Source organism: Protopterus annectens, chromosome 2.part1 (genome assembly GCF_019279795.1).
Source record: "Protopterus annectens isolate FY-2018-M chromosome 2.part1, PAN1.0, whole genome shotgun sequence".
In the NCBI taxonomy this organism is placed as follows: Eukaryota; Metazoa; Chordata; order Ceratodontiformes; family Protopteridae; genus Protopterus; species Protopterus annectens.
Genome location: NC_056729.1, coordinates 731,995,694 through 732,017,446, shown reverse-complemented (window position 1 = coordinate 732,017,446; position 21,753 = coordinate 731,995,694). Strand labels below are relative to the sequence as shown.

General features: G+C 40.0%; 1 protein-coding gene across 1 annotated transcript in view; it reads left to right on the top strand.

Moving 5' to 3' along the window:
• The window catches only part of TMEM144 (transmembrane protein 144), an 817,557-nt gene that overhangs the window by 141,468 nt on the left and 654,336 nt on the right, over window positions 1–21,753 (top strand). The window contains exon 3 of the mRNA XM_044062452.1: window positions 1,215–1,337. Within this exon, the coding sequence (XP_043918387.1) occupies window positions 1,215–1,337 (123 nt within the window). The remainder of the gene's footprint in view (window positions 1–1,214; window positions 1,338–21,753) is intronic.

The following is a 21,753-nucleotide window of genomic DNA, read 5'->3' as shown; positions in this document are numbered from 1 at the left end:
CAGGGGATAAGATCTCATTTCACCAGGGCTGCATCTACCTCTGCAGCATTTCTCAGAGGAGTCCCTACCAGGGACATCCTGGAAGCTGCTACCTGGAGCTCTGTATATACTTTCTCCAAGCATTACCATCTGCCTATCTTTTCTAAATCCAGAGCTAGATTTGCCCCGGCAGTCTTATAGGGCCTGATTGCTAGCCCTAATGCTCTTTAAATGCCTCCACCCTTCCCTAGCTTTGGGAATCAACCCAAATGTGATGACTGCAACAGTGAAACACAAAGAACATAGTACAGTTTTTTACACTTAGATGTAGATGTTCGAGTGTATTCACTGTTGCAGTCCTGGTTACCCTCCCTCCAGCCCCCTGACTTCTCTTGGCTCAACCTTTCTTTCTTGTTTGGCATATATTATATCATGTGTATTTTCTTTTTGCTGGGGGTGTTCCATACCATATAATTGCTTCCTATTGTGGGGGCACCTGACATCTGGGGCAAGAAAAACTGATGTAATGGCGTCGGCTGCATGTTTTATACCCCTGACGACCTGACGTCATGGAAGAAGCGACAGCATCCGACGCAGAAATCCAAAGACTCTGGTATTCAGATCGGCTGAGGGCTACCTGCAGGCAGATAACCCACATGTGATGACTGCAACAGTGAATACACTCGAACATCTACATTTATGGTAAGTGTACACAACTGTACTTTCCTTTTCTCCTTTCCCTTTATCCATGACACATCTTTAGGTTGGTGTGGGTACTCAGACTATGTTCTTCCACTTTCTAGTTGCGGTCTTCCTCCAGATCAGGTATATTTACTCTGTGAGGTAAGCTTCTGGCTGCATTATTCTCCTTGGGACAATTCATCTTTGAGTGGGTCATGCTGTGGCTTCTAGGAGCAAATCCTGAACCTGCTGTGGCAAAAAGGCCTGAAGAAGGTGCCGGCCCATGTCTCTCTATATCGTAGATGCCTTGACATCGGTAGGTGGAGGAGTTTGCTAGGCCTGGAGGAGATGCAGATGAACTCTGGTATATGGGCCAGCCATCAGACTTTTGTAGGCAGGAATCCAAAGAGTCTTTACTGCAACAGTGAATCTACTCAAACGCGACTGTATTTCATACAGAAAAGTACATGTTGACTTTCATAAATAGGAAGGCACATAATGGCTTGTTATAGTCACATACTTTTAATTAAATATTGTTGTTTTTTGTTTTTCAGGAATGTTTTTCCAGTGGATTCTGTGTGCTGCTATTTGGCTTGTTTCATTGATTGCAAATATTATCCTTCATTCTCCACAGTTTTGGCCTTTTGCCATGTTAGGAGGTTTCATTTGGGCTACAGGTAAGGATCTATTAAGCTTGTTTTTATTTTTCTGTTTTGTTCTAATTGGTGTAGCGGTAGCGTTGTTGCCTCACAGCAAGAGGTGGTTCTGTTCGATTCTCGGCTGGAGTGCCTTCTGTGTGGAGTCTGCATGTCCTCCCCGCGGTCGAGTGACGTTCGAAAGACATGCATGAATGTGCGTGCCTTCATTGAAGGTTGGGTGTCAGGCTGGCAACTCAGCACCATAAAAAAAAATCTACTGCCAATCATTAGCAGACCGGAGTTCCACTGTGGCAACCCCTAACCTGGAAAAGCCGAAAAGACAAACAAGTTGCAAAGCCAAAGAACATCAGGCTACTGAAGTTTGAAAAGCAATGTAAGGAGCACAAGAAACCTGTTTTTATGGTGCTGTAAAGCAGTAAAACTATTAATTTAGTTCTTTAAATGGATGTCCTGTTCTGCTTGCCACTGTTCATGTTAACAAAAAACACTTGACATTACTTACTTTTGATATTTGTGTATGTTTTTATCTATTACAAGTAAAGGCATGATGATCTTGTAACATTAAAGCTGTAGTATATATGTGTGTGTGTGTGTGTGTGTGTGTGTGTGAGCCCGAGTGAGCATATGCATGTCGGTGTGTGTGTCTGTGTGTGTGTCTGTGTGGCGAGTGGGGAGGCACCCTGACTGGTTAGCTTTTTCCCAACATTGGTTAATGTTTTAAAACTATTGAACCTAATTGCCCTATTTTCCCAATGGTAGTTAATGTTTTAAAACTATTGAACCTAACTGGCCTATCTGCAATGGTTTTTCTTCTCTGGCACTTATATTCCTTCTGAAGTGCACTGATACAGTTATCTAATAATTTTTTGACCTAGAATGTCCAATTTAATGCAAACAGAAGGGAAGATGGGCACAGATGTGATTTGGTTTTCTACACTGTTAAGCAGTTTTGCTCTGTTCAAGCATTTTAGGAAATGGTATAATGTGAAGTATATCTAATTAGGAATTGCGGGTTTATATTAGATTGTCAAAACAGCATTACAGTGAATGCCATTTTGATGACACATAAAGATCGAAATGCTTAAAAAGCGAAAGCTCAGGTCAGAGATTTTTTTCTTAGGGAAAAAAATCGCTTGGCCTGAGCCGTGAGATTGCCCTTTTCCCCACTGTAGTGCGCTCTCGCTCGGAGTTGGCATATTTAGTTAGGGGAGGCTGTGGGTATGTTTTGTCTTGTTGGTCTACCAATTTTTCCCCTAGAAAAAAAAATTGGTGAACTGGGGTTTCACTGTTTTACCATTTCGCTCTTTGTGTCGTTGAAGTGGCATTCACTGTAATGCCATTTTGACAATCTAATACAGACCCAGAATGTCTACAGATGCTAGAAAGAACAAGAAACATAATGTTAGTAGCACAGAACCTTGATGCAGAATTTATGGATACTACAAAAGTAATTCTTAGTTGTGAGGCCCTTGTACCATTGCAGTTTCTTGACTGTTAAGAGAAAACATGTATTGGCCATAAAAGGATAGAAAGAGAAATTGGGGATGATCACCATATTGATCACTGCTGCTTTAGACATAGCTATATAGGTTATATCCTGCATAGGATATAACAGCCGTCCAGCTTTCAAAGCTGCGGGACACCTAACACACTCCCAAAACATCAGTCAGATCAAGTTGAGGTGAATAAAAAGACTGGCTTGGCTGTTTTAAAGAATTTTTTTTATTTTATAACACTTTCCTGTTCAGGAAAGATTTTTAAAGTTAGGAGTTTGTGTTTTAACCGACTGTCATTGGACTGTACTGTACTTTTAAAGAAGAGCACACACTTTTTCTCAGTCTAAAAGTTATTTAAAGTAACTGAAAAGCATTTTTTCTGTGGAGAATGTTTATTCTACTTTCTGGGGCAGGCAAAGTGTTTTAAAGTGCTTTTTAATGTGTTTTATGTGAAAAAGTGACTTTCAAAGACTTGTTTTCCTCGAGAAAGAGGCACCATGTTTGTCTTGACCATGGGTCAAACTGTCAGTCCCACAGTCAGTCCTTCTTCAGCCAAAAAGGAAAAAGTTAAGCAAACAGCCTTTGCCACCACAGCAGGCTAGCAATTTCCTTGAGCTTTAGGTCGATGACTCCGGGATCCCTCTGGGGGTTAGCCATGCCCTCTGCAGCTGTTAGGGTCCCCTCAGTGGGCAAGTCAGAGCTAGTCTTGTCAGTCCTGGGAGAGGAAACAGGGAGGGCTTTCCCTTTTTTTGGCTGAATGCTTTGACCATCCCTGGGAAAGCTGCTGCTGCCATTAATTACACTGCTGGCCTCATTATTTCTGTTGAAAAGAAACAGAAAAGTAAGCATGTGTCTACTTCCTCTCTCATTTCCTTATGCAGGAGTAGTTTACTGGTTCTGGCACAGGGTTTAATTCAGGCTATTGATTCTTCTTATAAAGTAGCTTCTGGAAAAAGCAAGAGGGCTGCTACTTTTCTTGAAGTAATTCAAGCTTCTGAATCTGTACAGGAAGATGAAGGGACAGATACAGTGTTTTCTCTTCAGATTTCTAATGTAGACTCCCTGTGGAAGTTTCCCTTTGTTTAACACTTTTTCCAGAATGTGCTAGTGTTTTGTATGGAAGAGCACTAAGGTTTCTCATTCCCTCAAGAAATGCTATGAGGTGTTACAGAAACAATTTTCAAAACCTTCACCCATTCCTATAGTTCTGTCAGCTTTGGAGGATGTGTGTGACTGCTTGTAGTTTTCCTGTCAGCCAGTTTCCCCTATAAAAGCAGATAGGATGTATAAAGTTCCTCAGTCTCTTAAATTTTTATACAGTCTTCCCAAACCTGACCCAGCGGCTTTAGCTGTAGTTAATCCTACTGCTGCTAAACATTTAGTTAATGCCACTCATATGCTTTCTAATAGGGATGAGAAGATTAATTGCTCTGAATAATTGTGAATGTATAAACATTTTTTCTGCAGTTTCTTCTTTTTTTTTTCTGTCCTGGCCAGTGTACTATATATTTTTTTATTTTGTTTTTAAAATAATAAACAAATTAATTATAAAACAAATAACTATTTACATAGGTCCACAGCTGATCAGTGCATCAAAGTTATACATAACAAAAATTAATATTTTTCAATCAAGTCTTTACGTTTAAGCCAAGATTTATAGAAATGAGTAATATTAGAAGTTCTCATCTTTATAGTATGCAGTTCACTACTACAAATTATTTTTGCCTTACAAATAAATTCAACACTTGGTGGGGGATAACTTTACTTTTCCTATTTGTAACTATTACTTTTCTGGCTATAACAAGAATAGACCAGAAAAGAGACACTTGGGTTTTTGAAATTATCTCAGGAAATAGAGCACTAAATAAAACTAAAGATTTAGAAATATTACATCTATTTGACCATAGAGCTTGAATAAAGTTATTAATTTCTTTCCAAAAAGGGGAGATGACTTCACATTCATGTAGCATATGCATCCAGTCAGCTACTGTTTCAGAACACATTTGCAGCATTTAATTCTGTTTAATTTAAATATAATTGTAATTTTGTTAGGAGTATCAAAAGCTCTATGTAATTTCCAAGTAACATTTTTCCAATATAATGAAGTGGTTTTATCTTTAGATTTTAATATTATTTTCTTGCATTCTTCAGAGAAGTCTTGATTATTCATTTTTGAGGAGTAATTCCAATAGGATTTATCTAAAAAGTCTTTCGGCTTTTCACGGTTAGGGGTCGCCACACTGGATCTCCGGACTGCTTTTTGATTGGCAGTGGATTTTTACAGTGTTGAGTTGCCAGCCTGGCGCCCAACCTTCACAGAAGGCACGCCAATACTTGCGTACCTACCTACATGTCTTGAAAGTTCAGTCAACCGCAGGGAGGACATGCCGACTCCGAATCTAACTTACAGGTTTTATAAATTTGTGACTAATATGATTTATTTTTCATTGCATTATTATTGATATTCATTAAGAATTCCAATAATTTAAGGAACCATTTCTCATCTAGGTTAAATATCGTATTTATCCCTGTGTTCACAATGTCTCTAAATATTTGTAAAATTAACTAATTTTCACAGTCTTGATTGTATATGGACCTTAAACATTCAACAGTATAGATATATATATATATATATATATATATATATATATCAGTACCATTTAAGAATTGATGCCAATAAATTAAGTTACTTTGTTTTTTCTATGACGTACCTCCTCTGGGCCAGTAATCAAGGACCCTTGATCCCCACCATTGACACCAGTGAGGTACATTCACTTGGAACAAAAATAGATACAGTATTTTCAGATGCAGCTCTCTGCACCAAGCAAACACACTCCTGTCTTGGGGCTGGGTTTCTCTCTCTCTCTCACCAGACCCCAAATAAGATTCCACACTGACCACAGCTGTAGAGTTCAGTCCTCAGCCGAATGTTTCAAGCCAAGTCCTCCACAGCCCTGTCTGTGAAACCAGTGCTCTCTGTCCCTGCTCTAAGTAGCTGACGCACACACACACACTGTTTAAGATTTGATTTTCGCACATGCTCCTGGGAGAGGTTGGCACAGTTTTACCAGCTATACTGCCCATGCCTAGACTATAAGGTAGCTACTGCCACCAAAACACTCCAAAGTCAGCGACTCTAAGGCTCTTACAAGGGTACCAAATTTTACTGAGCAAAATTAATACTAATACAAATGTTAGTATTTCTCCAATGCAACAAGGCTTTCAGGAGCAGCCAAAGTGTTACCAAATAAATATAAGTACTCTGAATATTCTGTAAAAGATCAGCCACAATGAATATATTTAATAATAAGTAGTAAAGGAACATGAAAATACCAAATATCTATTTACAATAAACACCAGAGTTTCAATCACAGGAAATATTGAAAATAACATAGATGGAAAGGTTCACACAGATACAGAAAAGCAATCCTTAACTAATCTCACTTCATTTTCCTGACTGGAGAATTACTGTTCACAGGAAATATTGAAAATAACATTGATGGAAAGGTTCACACAGATACAGAAAAACAATCCTTAACTATTTTCCTGACTGAAGAATTACTGTTCCCTAATTCACTTACTGTAGCAAGGCAAGATGATGTAGGTGAGTGGTCCTTCTTTGTCAGTTTTCAAAAACTGACTACCCTGAGACTTATCTAGTATTAAAACATCATTTCAGCACTGGATTACAGAACGATATCACATACATCTGGTCGACTGACTATGGCTCACATACTACCCCATTTATTAGAAACTGAACCAGAATCTAGCTTGTATGTGTCATACTACACAAACTTGGAGCTTTGCTAAGATGTATTATAGCATCTGGAAGCAAAAATTATTTCAAAAACGTCCACTCTTCCAGGGTAGCAAGGAATTCACCCCTAAGGACAATACAGTATGATTCCTAGTCCAGGTTTTCACAGATATTTTGTCTCTGGCTGCAGTCAGAACTATAATATACAATCTTTATTGTCTAAATGATGTAATTTAATTTTAGACTGTTTTTGAAAGTTAGCTGGAATGAGAGTAACCTCTTCTCTTCCAATACCCTCTGCTGCAATCTATTCATTTCAACAGTTACAGTATAGTCTGATGGATACACTAGACAATCTCGATGTACTGAAATGTTGAAATTCAGTACATCGAGACCGAATAGTGGAAAGTGCAGTTAACTGAAACTACACTATGCCGAATCCGGAAATGTCGAATCCGCCGCTATCGTGGTGTCACGTTCATGTCGTGTGGTGCGGTTTGTGGATTTATCTGGGGTTTCAGGTAAGTGTTGTGTGTCTGAGGATAATGGGTAGGGATTTTAGTGTGTGTGAGTGTGTGCGATGATGTTTGTTGTGAGTTTGTGTGTTTAGTGCGACCTCAGAGTTAGAATATATAATTGGGGGGTGCAGGGGGCTTGCCCCCCTACTTATAGGTAGGTTAAGTGTGTTTGTGTGTGTTGTTATGTTTGTTTAGTTAGGTAAGTATATGTGCGTGCGTGATTATGACCTGGTTTGTGTGTGTTTGAATGGTCGCGATTGTTGTATTCGTGATTGTGGGTTTTCTTGTATGTGGTTTTTCAACTATTCAGTTTTGAAATTCTGAAATTCGACATTTCAGTATTTCGAGATTGCATAGTGAATCCAGTCTGACATATAGGTGTATTTCTTTTCTGTCCAGCAAGACCCACTGTTGGTACACAAGCAGCTTTACGAATACATTTTCAACATGAGCACCTGTACAAAAGATTTTGTTATATAAATGACATGCAATTCTTTACAAAACTCCAGCTAGCTATGCTGACAAATGTTGCATATCCACAGCCCTACTTCTCCTGCTATAACTGGCAATACCTCACATCATCATAGTTTCAGTACTTGCATTTTTTGAAGTTGAGTGTCTAAGCAGTCATTTGTAGCTGCAATTGGAAACAGAAAATATTAAGTCTGTATTACATTGGTTAGAATATGTGAACTTTTGGAAAGAAGAAATTATGTTATTTAAATAGGGAATGTGAGAAGAGGGTGTAATTCCATTTATGCAAAAATCCTTTAATAACCAGATAAAACTATTAGGGACTATTTGTATATGACTGGTTGTGATATATTTATTATTTACTACTACTATTTCTTGATGTATTTGTTTCCATTTTGAATCATAAGATGAATGTATCCACAAAGCTATAACTTTTACAATTGTTGAAGTAGCATATGATTGAATATCAGGGAATACTGTTCCACCATTTTCCCAACCTTTTCTGTGTCAATCAAAGGAAACCCTTAGTTTATTAGGATGCCAAAAAAATGTAAGTAAAATATTATTTATCTTTTTCATTATTTTTTGTGGAGATGCAGTAGAGAGTCGATAATCCAAATTAGTTGGGACCTAGGGTAGTTTGGATAATCAAACTGTTTGGATAGTCAAATATATAACTGAACCAAATTAAAAAAACTGTATATTTTACTGCTAAAATGCATTTTACTGTGCTGAGCTTTTCGTTCTCACTGTTTCTGTTGTAAGCAGCTAAACAGTAAGTATAGTCACTGGTAAAATGTTTGCTTATCTTAAATTTGTAGTAGCTGTGACTTTCAGGTATTTAACAAGAAAATGTTCCAGGTTATGGTTGCTAAAACTGAATTATTAGTTCTAGCAGAGTTTGTAAAATCAAGTGCTCTGTATTTTTAAATGACTGATCCCAATAATTTCTATGCTGAAGGGCTCTGATACAGATGTTTAATGTTATTTTTTAAAGTGATATCCATGGTAAAAAAAAAAAAAAAATTACTAAATAAAAAGTCATCAGGTCAGCATTTTTTGCACATAAATAAACAGTTACTAATCATACTCTGAGCTTCCATGTTGAAGTTGTTAGCAAGCGTTTAGTAGTCATGCCACAGTTTTGTCCATTTGTTCCAAATTGAGGGAGATTATGCTGTACATTTTGGGGACTGCATATTACTGTAACAGCTTTGAACAGAACCATTTAAGTACTTCAAAACTTGAAAATCAAAACAAAACAAAAACAAAAATAATTCTCATCCCAAAGTCATATTTCAAGAATAAAGAACTAGGTATCAGACAGGCCATATTATAGTTCAGTCTCTGAAGCTGAGTGCGACGAATGGCTATTACTTCAAAAAAGGAATGGTGTAAGTTACAAGAAAACAACCAATACCTCAAATGAAAACATCAGCCTATTTTGCATGTGTTACTGACATGTCAATATTCTACACTTACAAAAAAGCACATTCTTGTTTTAAACATCAGTAATTTTGTACCATCTACGTGGCAACATGCCACAGTAAGCTGTCAAACAAGTCAGTGCCACTAAATTTTTCCATATAGGGCTTAAACTACCAAGCACTACTCCAGGGGATGTCATAACTGGAATTAAGCAGACAGGAAGCTCTGCCCACTCAAGGCTGTCTCTATCTCTTAGAGATAGCCTTAAAAAATGTTAAATTCCATGACTTAGGGCCCACATACAGATGAAACAATGGAACTGTTAGGAAGGCTGTATTCAAATAATTGACATTTCAGATAACTGACATTCGGATAATTGATGCTCTACCGCAGTACTAAATCAATCATTCTTCCATGGTAAAGAAGAATTTGTTCATAGGTTCATAGGTAGGTACTAGGCTATTGGCCCTAGGGCCTATACAAGCCTAGCCAAAAAGGTACCCTGGCTTTCGCCGCCCAAGAAAATTATTTTCCTGTGCCCCTGTCAAGCAGAACCACAGATGTGATCCCCGGGGTGAATTTCCTATTACCCATCCAATCATCAAGATTTTTCTTGAATAGTGTTAATGAGGAGCTCTGTTTGACAAAGATAGGTAGGCTGTTCCAGAGTATGGGAAGTCTCTGGGACAGGAATCTATCTCTCCAGCATGTTCTGTTTATTGTGGTGACAAGGTTTAGGTCCCTAGAGCGTGTCGCTTGGAGGGATTGGGATTTCTTTAAGTGGAGCATGTCCAACAGCTCTAGGTTTGACATAGCTTTGTATGTTAGGCAGAGATCGCCTCTGAGTAGGCGATATGCGACGGAGTAAAGCTGGAGTTTTTTGAGACGGTCTGCGTAAGGCATCTGTTTGAGGTGAGTAATCCTCTTTGTGAGGTATTTTTGCGGCCTTTCCAGTTGTTGTAGATGTCTTGTGAGGTACATACCAAAAGGAGCGTTGTACTCTTTAATGGGTCTAATGAGTGATGAGTAGAGAGGAACAATGACCTCTTTTTTTCTGGATGAGAAACCTTTTGTGATGAGATGTGCCACATAGATGCATTTCCTGACCACTGTGGCGATGTGATTATCAAAGGAGAGGCTACTGTCCACCTGTGTCCCAAGGTCTGTTATCACACTTTCGGTGTTAAGTAGACTACCGCCTATGTGGTAGTTCATGGGTGCACAGAGTTTTTACCAAAGTGGATGACAATGCACTTTTTGGCATTGAGCTTGAGACCATGTCTTTGACACCAGGCATCTGTCTCAGTGAGGCCCTTTTGTAGGATGTCCACATCATTAGGAGTTTCAATTATGGTGCCTAGTTTGCAGTCATCTGCAAATTTAGTTTGCCAAAGACCTTCTGTGTTAGCCTGTACTTCATAGAAGTAGATACCAAACAGGAGAGGACCCAGGACTGAACCCTGTGGTACTCCACTTGTCACTGGTCTGAAGTCTGATTTAGAGTTTGCTACTTTCACGGTGTGGGTTCTGTCAGTAAGCCAGTTGGCAACCCATCTTGTGACATAGGGATTTATACCTAGTTTAGTGAGTTTATCTATAATTCCAGAGTGGGGGATGGTGTTGAACGCCTCGGCGAGATCTAGATAGGCTGTGTGAACCACCTTACCCTCATCTATGGCTTTGGTGACTATTTCAAAGAAGTCTATCAGGTTTAGGAGACATGATCTGCCTTTTACAAACCCAAACTGTGTGGGGTCCAGAGTTTGGTGATCTCCAATGTCTTTGTTTATGAGTTCCTTGATGATACGTTCCATGGCCTTGCAGAAGAGGCTCGTCAGGCTAATGGGGCGGTAGTTCCCGGGGTCTGTTGTGGCCTCCCCTTTGTGGAGTGGGTCGCGGTGCACCATTCAATGGGCACAAAGCCTGAGGTGAGGCTATGATTGAACATGGTACTTAGGTGGGGTGCCAGTTCATTCTGTAGTTCATGTAGAAGGCAGCCTGGGATGTTGTCAGGTCCCATGGATGCTGTGTTCTTGGCTTTGGAGAGTGAAGTTTTTACCTGTACAGCCGTGATTACAGGCACTTTGCATTCTTCCGGTATAAAGATGGGCTCTTTAGGGGGTGAAAGGGAGGTAAAGTTAGCAGTGAAAGGGAGGTAAAGTTAGCACTGAACCTATCTGCCAGGATGTTGGCAATATCACTTGGTTCTGTATATTTAGTGTTATTGTGCTGTAACTCAGAGCAGATCTGAGTGTTGCCATTGAGATTCTTGACATAGCTATAGAATGCTTTGTGGTTGTCTTTAGAATCAGTGGCGATTTTGTTTTCATAACTCGCTTTGGAGGATTTTATCAGGGATCGCAGCTTCTTACTGAGGCTGACCAGGGAGCTCCTCCATTCATGGGATTTTACTCTTTTTTGCAACAGTTTCTTTCTTCTGTTGTAGAGTTTGTTTATGGCAGAAGACCACCAGATTGGCTTCCTTTTTTTGGAGGATAGCATGATCCATGCACTCGTTTGTGCTTATAAAGTGCATTTGTGTAGGATTCAGCAGTCGTACCTCTATTGTCCATCTGCATGGGTGTTGTGAAGTTTGCCACTTCTGTCTTAAGAAGCATGAAGTTGACTTTGGAGAAATATTTTACGGTTGTTTTCCTAATAGGGGGTGGGAGCGGGATGTGGATGTCTAGGGTGATTAGCTTGTGGTCGGATCTGACCAACGAGGAGCTGACCTCTGGTGTGGAACACCGGTCACCCATGTTGGTGATGACCAGGTCTAGGATATTGCTGCCCCTGGTGGGGGTGTGGATAAGTTGATCCAAAGCATTGGAACTGATGATTTCCAGAAAACATTGTGCAAAAGAGTTGGTACATGAGTAGATGTTCTTCATCTCACATTGCTGCAGTCCTTACACTTGGGTAGTCCGCTGTCCTCGGTCGGCCCGAATATCAAAGTATTAGGCTGACGTCGGTCACGGCGCTTAAGACTGACATCAGGACGTCAGGGTACAAATGCACATGACCGACGTCATATCCTCAGTCTTTTTTGCCGCATGGTCCGATGCAGAAGCAGCGTTGCAAGTGCCGTTCGGCGTTCTGAAATTTTTCGAATTCGGAGTTTCAGACCGAGTCAAAGTTGGCTAAGTACCCCGTTGGGGAATATTTTAGTTTTTTCTTGCCTCAGTGGTTTACCGGATGTCAGAAAAAGTGAATAACTGTATTTCTTGTGGGAAGCAGATACCGCATAGGGATTATCATACTTTGTGTATTCCTTGTTTGGGGCCTGAGCACGACGTTGTTGGGTGTCGCTTTTGTGCTAGGTTCAATAAGCGCACTATTAAGCGAAGGTTAGATTGTGCCAGGTTGGTCTTTGGGAAGCGGTGCAATTATAATATGCCGTCGGATGCTCCGACGCCCGCTTCTTCGAAGAAGCGCAAAGACAAAGCAGCTAAACCCAGGCAAGAAGAGTCATCCGTACCGGATGCCGGTTCTTTAGAGGCGTCAGTGGAACCGGTGGTTCCGCCGGAGGCTTCTCTGGAGTCCCAGGGGGAGACTTTGATTTTGCAGGATGTGGCCTCTCAGGAGGCAGGTCAGGCTGAAGGGGCTTCTCAAGTTACTGTACTCCCCTCCCTTCCTAGGGTGGTTAGGCCCTCTCCTTCTGTTTCCAAGGCTTCTCCCAGAGGCAGGCCAGGTTTAGCTTCTGTTGGTGTCACTCCTAGTTCAACAGGATCTGTGCCCAAGAAGCACATGCTTAAAATGGCAGAAGATTTAATTACTTTGATTAGAGGTTCTTTGCCTCCTCCTGATAAGAGGCTTAGGGTGGAACCAGAGTTGGGGAGTTTTGAGCAGGCTTCGGATGTTTCAGAGTCTTCGGCTGAAGACTTGCAGGAGTACTCTCCTTATTCTGATTCTGATGCAGATGATTCGACTCCTTCTGCTTCTCCTCCAGAGGATTTTTCTTTTTCAGAGACTCTTCATTCCATGAGGGAACATTTTAAGTGGGAAGGTCAGGACTTCTCTGATTCCAGGAAAAGGCTTAGGGAATTTTTGCTTTTACCCCAGCATAGGCCTTTGGCTATACCACCTGTTCTGGATGTTGTGGAAGATGTGTTTGCAGAGGCTTCACTTAATCCTGATTCTTTGCCTCCTGCTCCTGTTAAACCGGATAGGTATTACAGGGTGCCTGAGGCTCATAAATATCTTTATAAGAGTCCTAGGGCGGACCCAGAAACTGTTAGTCAGGGACCTAAGGGTGTCAAGGCCTCTGTTGTAAAAATCCGGTTCCTCCAGATAAAGAGGCCAGAGCTTTGGATAGATGGGGAAAGAAAGTCTATACTTCTTCCACCTTAGCTATGAGGGCTTTGAATTGCCAGTTTCACATGTTGAAATATCAAAACTATCTTCTTTCTCAATTGAAGTCTAAGGTAGATGCTCTGGCGGAAGGCATTGAGTGTAAAGAATTACAAGATTTGGTACATGTCTCTGAACAGGTGGGTAAGCATTCTTTACAATGTGGTTTTGATGCTGTACAGGCCTCGTCTAGGGTGGCTGCCACTGGGTCAGTTCTTCGCAGGCACGCCTGGCTGAGGGATCAGAATTTATCTGACCATGTTAAGACAAGGATTTTGGATGCTCCTTTGCAGTCTGATGTGTTGTTTGGTTCACCTGTGGAGTCAGTCTTGAAGAAAATGGAAGACAAGGCTAAGTCTATGCAGGCTGTTAAAGATTTTTGCAAGTTCAGCCTCCAAGTTTAGTAGGAATTGGCCTGCTAAGGGGTGGACGTACCCTTCTTATGATTCACAGTCTAGGGGTAGATCTAGACGTGGTAGGGGCAGAGCTCAGAGCTCCTTCAGACCTAGAACAGGGAGTTCACCTGCACAATCTTCGGGTGAGGGCAGGGGCCAGTCCTTTCGTAAACAGGCCCAATGACCTACCTTTTCAGCTGACAGATCCTTCTTGCCTGGCAGCACCTTTGGGAGGAAGGTTGGCACTCTTCAAGGAAAATTGGAGTTTGATTACCCAAGACAGATGGGTATTGGATATCATACACCAAGGTTACAAGTTTTATTTCCATACCTTGCCTCCTTTCAAAGGCATGCCGGACGTTCCTCCTCAGCAAAGACCAGAGGCTCACAAACAAATTTCTCTGCTGCTTCAAATAGGGGCCATACAACCGGTCCCTCTGCCAGAAGTGGGCCTAGGATTTTATTCTCGCCTGTTCCTAGTACCAAAGAAGGGGAACACGTGGAGACCAATTTTGGATTTATCTATCCTCAACACTTATCTGGACATTCCCAAGTTCAAAATGTTGACGTTACAACAGCTTTTACCTCTGCTGGGCAAAGATCACTGGATGGTGACTCTGGATCTCAAGGAGGCTTACCTTCATGTTCCTATCAGGCTAAGTTGCAGGAAGTATCTGCGTTTTCGGGCTGGGACTTCTCATTATCAGTTCTCTGCATTGCCCTTTGGCTTATCTACTGCACCCAGAGTATTCACGAAGGTTCTGGCTCCAGTGATAGCTTTCTTCAGGCTAAGAGGAATACAGATCTATCCTTATTTGGACGATTGCCTGATTCTGGCCCAAGGAAAGGACGAACTTCTTCATCATTTACAATATGTGATAGCAGTGCTAAGATGCCTGGGGTATTCTGTGAACGAAATAAAGTCCAGTCTAGTACCCTCTCGGGACATGTGCTTTCTGGGTGTGAGACTGAATACAGCATCCCAGATGGCCTTTTTGACCCCGGACAAACAAAAGAATCTTTCTCTTTACTTCCATCAATTGTCTCATCAGTCCAGGCTGACTGCAAGGACAGTCCTTCAAGCCTTGGGGTTCATGGCATCTTGTATTCTGGTGCTTCCCAATGCCAAACTGCATATGAGGAAGCTACAATGGTATCTCAAAAATGTATGGACACAGCACTGCCAAGATATGGACACTGTCATTCAGATAATACCTTGCATTCAAAAGGAATTTTTGTGGTGGGCTCAGGAATGTCACCTAAACAAGGGACTCTCTGTGACCCGGCCAGAGGCGAGTCAGATTCTAACGACAGATGCCTCAGACAAAGCTTGGGGAGCTCATCTAAATGGAAAGTGGGTACAAGACACGTGGCCTGCCAGACTTCAACATCTACATATCAACTTGAAGGAGATGTTAGCAGTCCAATTTGCATTAATAGCTTTCAAGGATTTACTTCTTCCAGGGCAGGTGTTGGTTCTAACAGACAACACAACTGTCATGTGGTACATCAACAAGCAAGCGGGAACACATTCTTATCCTCTATGCAGACAAGCAATGATTTTGTGGGAGACTGCTCTCAGTTTACAGCTAAATCTTCAGGCAAGGTTTCTGCCGGGAGCACAGAACTCCTTAGCAGATGTGTTGAGCAGACAAATTATGGATCCCCACGAGTGGAAATTGGTTCCTCATGTATTTCAGAAATTGACAGTGTTATGGGGAACTCCAGACATAGATCTGTTCGCTTCTCCACTAAACTACCAGCTGCCAAAGTTTTGCACAAAAAGGTTTCATCCCACAGCTTGGAAAGTGGATGCTCTTTCATTCAATTGGAGCAATCTTCATGTGTATGCCTTTCCACCTCTGCCTCTCCTCCCAAAGGTACTCCTGAAGGTCAGACAGGACAAGCCAAAGATGATTTTAATAGCTCCAGATTGGCCTCGACAGCACTGGTACCCATTACTGAGAAGTCTGGTACGGGAGCCTCCATCTCCTTTGCCTTCGATTCCACACCTGCTGTCTCAAGAGAACAGTCATTTACTCAATGTCAAACTTCACTCTCTTCACCTAACAGCCTGGCATATTCTGTTTTAAACCCTGGAGGGTCTCAGCTTCCACAGCAAGTTTTGAATGTTATTTTGGAGGCCAGAAGGCCTAGTACAAGGAAAGTGTACGCAGATAAATGGAAGAGATTTTTATTTTGGAGTACAGCAAAGGAATTTGATGTTTCTAAGCCTAATTTAAGTGTGGCTCTTCAATATCTTACTGAGTTACTGGACAAAGGTTTGTCCTTCTCTTCTATTAAGGTTCATGCTGCAGCAATTTCTGCTCACTATGACTGTGACCCACCACTGTTTTCTCATCCTTTGTTTAAGCAATTCCTTAGAGGGGCAAAGAATATAAGACCCCCACGTAGAGCTCCTACTCCTGCTTGGGATCTCAATTTTGTGTTGGAGAAACTCACTCTACAACCTTTTGAGCCTGCAGCTACTGCCGAGTTGAAATATTTATCATGGAAGACTGCTTTTTTGTTGGCCATTACCTCTGCGAGAAGGGTTTCTGAATTACAGGCCCTTATGGCGGTTGAGCCTTTCTTAATTTTCCATAAGGATAGGGTATCTTTAGCACTAATCCTTCCTTTATGCCTAAAGTGGTTTCTAGTGTGGCTTTAAACCAAACTATTCATTTGCCTACTTTTTATGCAAACCCCAAAATAAAGGGAAAAGATTTTGCACACTTTGGATATACACAGGCAGTTGCGATATTATTTGAGCAGAACTAAAGGGTTCAGGCAGTCTCAGCAGTTATTTGTTTCATTTGCTTTGGGTTCTCAGGGTAAGCCTGTGTCAAAACAAACTATTTCTAAGTGGATTGGGTTTTGTATTGCTTTCTGTTATTCCCATCATGGTAAGGAGATTCCAGCTGGGATTAGGCCTCATTCCACTAGGGCTACTGCCACTTCTACAGCTTTTTAAGGGGTGGCAACTAAAGATATTTTGGAGGCAGCTACTTGGAGTTCAGTGCATACTTTCTCTAAGCATTACCACCTTCCACTTTACTCTAAATCTAGGGCTGGTTTTGCCACTGCAATTTTACAGGGCATTTTGGCAGCTCCTACTGCTTTATAGTTTTGCCATCCTCCCTTACCTCTGCTTTGGGATTCTACCCAAGTGTAAGGACTGCAGCAATGTGAGATGAAGAACATAGTACAGTTTTGTACCTACCATAAATGTAGATGTTCGAAGATCCACATTGCTGCAGTCCAATTTACCCTCCCTCCTTCCCCTCTGTAGTTAGAGGCGGTTGTGTGGTTTGGGTTGTAAATATTGTGGATATTGTATATATTGTACATATGATTAGTGCAAGGGTGGTTGGTTGTTTTTGCTGTCTTTTGGTTTTGACCTTTCTTTTTAGGGTCTTCTGACATCTGGGGCAAGAAAAGACTGAGGATATGACGTCGGTCATGCGCATTTGTACCCTGACGTCCTGATGTCAGTCTTAAGTGCCGTGACCGACGTCAGCCTAATACTTTGATATTCGGGCCGACCGAGGACAGCGGACTACCCAAGTGTAAGGACTGCAGCAATGTGGATCTTCGAACATCTACATTTATGGTAGGTACAAAACTGTACTTTTTCCCAGTTAATGGTAGGGTAGTTGAAATCACTCATTATTAGAGTGTTGGGTTGTACCTTAATATTTTCCAGTGTATCAAGAATAGAGGAGTGGGAATTCTGGGGCATGGTTGAGGGTCTGTAGCAAGCTACAATCTGGATTGTGGTTTTGCCCAGAGTTAGTTGAACTTGGATAATATTGGATGCATTATGCTGAGCAACTAGCTTGGAGATGTGGATATCCTTAATGAATTGTTCCAATTTGTGACTTCAAACTGAGTCAGAACTAATTATATGTGCTAATGAATTTTCTGTATTTAATATTGTTAGTAAAATACCATCAGAAGATTTGAATTTTTAGTTTGAAATCTTTTATTTTGATGTCATTAGTGTTCTTATTGGATCTAATTCTATTAGTAAAGGATTCTATAGCTAATGTAAAAAGTAAAGGTGATAATGAACAGCTTTGTTTTGTGCCTTTTTGTAATTTAAAGGAACTAGAAAGAAAAGAACATATTTTAACATAAGCAGAAGAGTTATTGTAAAACTTAGAAATTAATGCAATTAGCTCAGGTGAGAAATTATACACTTTAAGTGTTTTAAACAGGTGCGACAAACTAACCGAGTCAAAAGCCTTGTCTAAATCAAGACTAATGATAGAACGTTCTTCTTTATTTTTATTTGCATAGTCTATTAATGTATGTATCCTGTACTTCTGGATTTAAAATAAACCCAGTTTGATCATTGTTAATTAGTTTAGGGATAAGTAGATTAATTCTGTTAGCTAAAATGGACACAAACATCTTGTAGCTCACATTTAAAAGTGAAATTAGTCTGTATGATAAACACTTTGTAGGATCCTTATCTTGTTTTAAAATATGTGATATAAGGGAATATTTCCTGGATAGGGGGACTTCAGCAGTTGTTTTTTTTTTCTCTCTCATCTGGTAGTATTTAATATAGTTGTGGTATAAGACCATCTAAGTCCGGCACCTTATTTTTTTAACTTTTTTTATTGGAATTATTCTTTCTGTTAAAGTGAATGGTCTGTTTTTTTCATATGTTAGTTTGTTATTTATATTTTTTCTTAAAAAGGATTCAACTATATCATAATTTTCTAGGTTATTTATAGTATTATTTATATTTTCATAAAATATTTTAAAGCCCTAAAGAATACCTTTAATATCTGTACTTCTTTCTTTCTTTTTATTATTTATGTGTTATAATTTCTTTGATATGATTTATTCATTTTATTTGATTAAGAACAAGTTTATGCAAGCTTAAAGGGTTTACTGAATATGCCTGATGTTTAAGTTTTCCAGGTTTATTGAATCTTTATGATTTAGAATTTCAACATATTTTGTATTTACATTTTAAGTTAAGACTGACTGATAATGTCATCTAAGTTTAGGTTTAACATTATTGTGTCGATCTTGTCCTGTAGTGTATGCAATACTTTGTCCATTCTCTTGTTTTACTAATATACCGGCTTGTAATTCTTCCATTTCATTAAGCCTTAAGTGAATCCCACAGGACAATGTCAGATACTTCACCATTCATGTTTATTTCTAGGAAATTTTTGATCTTGTTAATATACCAATCCTAGAATCTTTTTATTGTAATAATGTACGCTGATAATCTTCTGTGATGTATTAAATTGTCTGTTTTTTAAATATTAAAGATTATAGCATTATGGTCCAATAATAGACATGAAACTATTTAAACTTCTCTGACATGTGATTACAGATTGTTTTCGACAAAACATCAATATTTGTTTGTGTTCCATATCTTGTGTCTTTCGGCTTTTCCCGGTTAGGGGTCGCTGCAGCGGAATTCCGGTCCGCTAATGATTGGCAGTAGATTTTTACGTGCCGAGTTGCCGGCCCTGATGCACAGCCTTCAACGAAGGTATGCCCATTCACGCATGTCTCCACACAGAAGACGCTCAAGCTGAGAATCGAACAGGACAACGTCTTACTGTGAGGCGACAATGCTACCGCAGCACCTGTGTTCCATATCTACAGTATACTAATAACTTGTAAATTGAAGTATCTGTTTTCCTCATCAATATTTGTTTGGGTTCCATAGCTATATGAATAACTTGTAAATTGAAGTGTTTGTTTTCCTTAGCTCATATGTATCCTTTAAATTCATTAAATTTACAAAATTCATTAAGTGTTTGGCTGTAGGTGTGATTCTTAGCTTTATATCTGCAGTGGAATCTGTGTCTGATTAAATACAATTACATGACTTCACCTTTCATGTAATAGGCTATATTGTCTAAGAAATTTTTTGCAACTTAAGCTCCAACCCCTGCAATCCAATAAGAGTTCACCAATGTATATAGGCTTCTGTTCCACTCAGTTATAACAATGCTTAGTATACCATTTTTATCAACTTAGGTATCTATTACTTTAGGCATTACTGGTGAGTTCTTCTATAAAATGAGGGTGCCCCTTCTTTTAGCTCAAAAGCCAGAACCTACTAAAACCAAATAATTCTTTAATGAAATTTTGTTTACATCTTTGCTAAGTAAATGTGTTTATTATAGAAATACTATTTGAGCTTTATTTGAACAAACTTCCCCTCTTTACTGGATTATTCAATCCATTGATATTAATAGATAGGCTTTTAAAATCAGACATTTATATAAGTGAGAAAAAAAAAACATGTATAATGAAATCACATTCATGTACAGAATTTATTTTATACTTTATATATAACAGTATGAAATGTTCAGCTATGGACAAAACTTTTGAAACAAATAAATTACCTAATGAAATAACTCCAAAACATTCTACCATGGAATAATGTATTCCTAGTTTGTTGAAAAAGACCAGCAAACTACCTTTCAAACTCTCCATTAGACTAAAAACGCTTATCTCATATTTCGGATCCATATTATTGTGTTTCATATTTTTATTATGCATCATCTTAAAAAAGCCTGTCATTGAGTTATTATGAATATGAAAAGTTAAACGTGTTCATAATCTTTAATCTGATGTTATAAATCTCTTTCCATTCATCACTGATGGGTTTGGTTCTCAGCCCACAGAATCGAGTTGGCCAAATGCCAAGCTCTCACCAGCCAAAAAACTCTCGAGCTAAGGTTCTGCCCACAGGTTCTCCCTGTTACCCCTGATCTCGTTTGCTGCATAGCCGTAAAGCTGTGTTTCAGCTGAGCTCTCAGCTAAGTGAAAACTGTTTGATATCTCTTAGGAGTTTTGGTCTCTTTTTTTCCTTACAGTTGTGGTTTATATTGATAGTTCTGTATATTTACAGCTATATTTAGACCTTCCACTTCTGTTTTTACCTGTTTGGTAAACTTTTTAAGTACCATTGGTGGTATGGCCTTCACTCTTTACCCTTGTGGTATTCCTTGAATACCATTGTTGGTATTTCTTCTCTTTCTTCCTTTATCTGTCTAGTTGTGTGTTTTTTTATATAGTTCATAGATATTGTGTGTATTTTGATAGTTTTAGACATAGAGATAGCAGAGTTTGAAAAAGTTTATATAGTATTCTCCTTCATTGTTGTGTGTAAATTTCATGATGTCTGATAAAAAGGGCACATTGGTTTTTAAACATTGTGCTTCATGTAAGGTAAACCTTCGAACAGTAACTCTCATGATGATTGTGTTTATTGTTTGGGGGTGCCTCATCTTTCGGTCCAACTTCCCTGTGTGATTTGTCAAAGTTTTAGTCAGCTCACTTTGAATGAGCGCAAGAATAAGTTGATCCTGAAGGGCCTACTTAGGTTGCCCTTTTCAGAGGCCCTTTCTGTGACAGCGGTTTCACCCCCTCCAATTAAGGATAAGAAAGGTCCCATTCAGTCCCCTCTTCACCATCTGGTGATGATGGCAAAACTGTAAAGCCTAAAGTGCTAAAACTATCTTCAGAACATAAGTCTGCCTTGTTGGCACCGTCCTCTTCTGCTCCAGATGTCCTTCAAGAATGCAACTGCAGTCCTGACATATGGGTTGTCCTGCCTCAGGCAGCCCTTTGGTCAGCCGGATTCCAAAGTCCGGGTCCGGCATCGGCTGATGTCGCCTCTTCCCTGACGTCAGAGCGGCTGGGGTATAAATCTTCTTCAGTCTTTCTTGCCGCACGGTGCCCAAAGCAGAAGCAGTTCGCAAGTGCCGGTCGGCCAGCTCCTGTGTTTTCAGATACCGAAGTCATCAAAAAGCTAAGTACCCCATTGGGGAACCTTTTCTTGCCTCAGCCGATGTCAGACAAAACTGAAAAAGTTAATAATTGTTTGTCTTGTGGTAAACAAATACCTCATAAGGACTTCCATTCTTACTGCCTTCCCTGCCTCGGCCCGGACCATGACGTCTCGGCCTGTGCTGCCTGTGCTTGCTTCAACAAGCGCACACTTAGGCGCCGGGCAGAATTTGCTGAAGA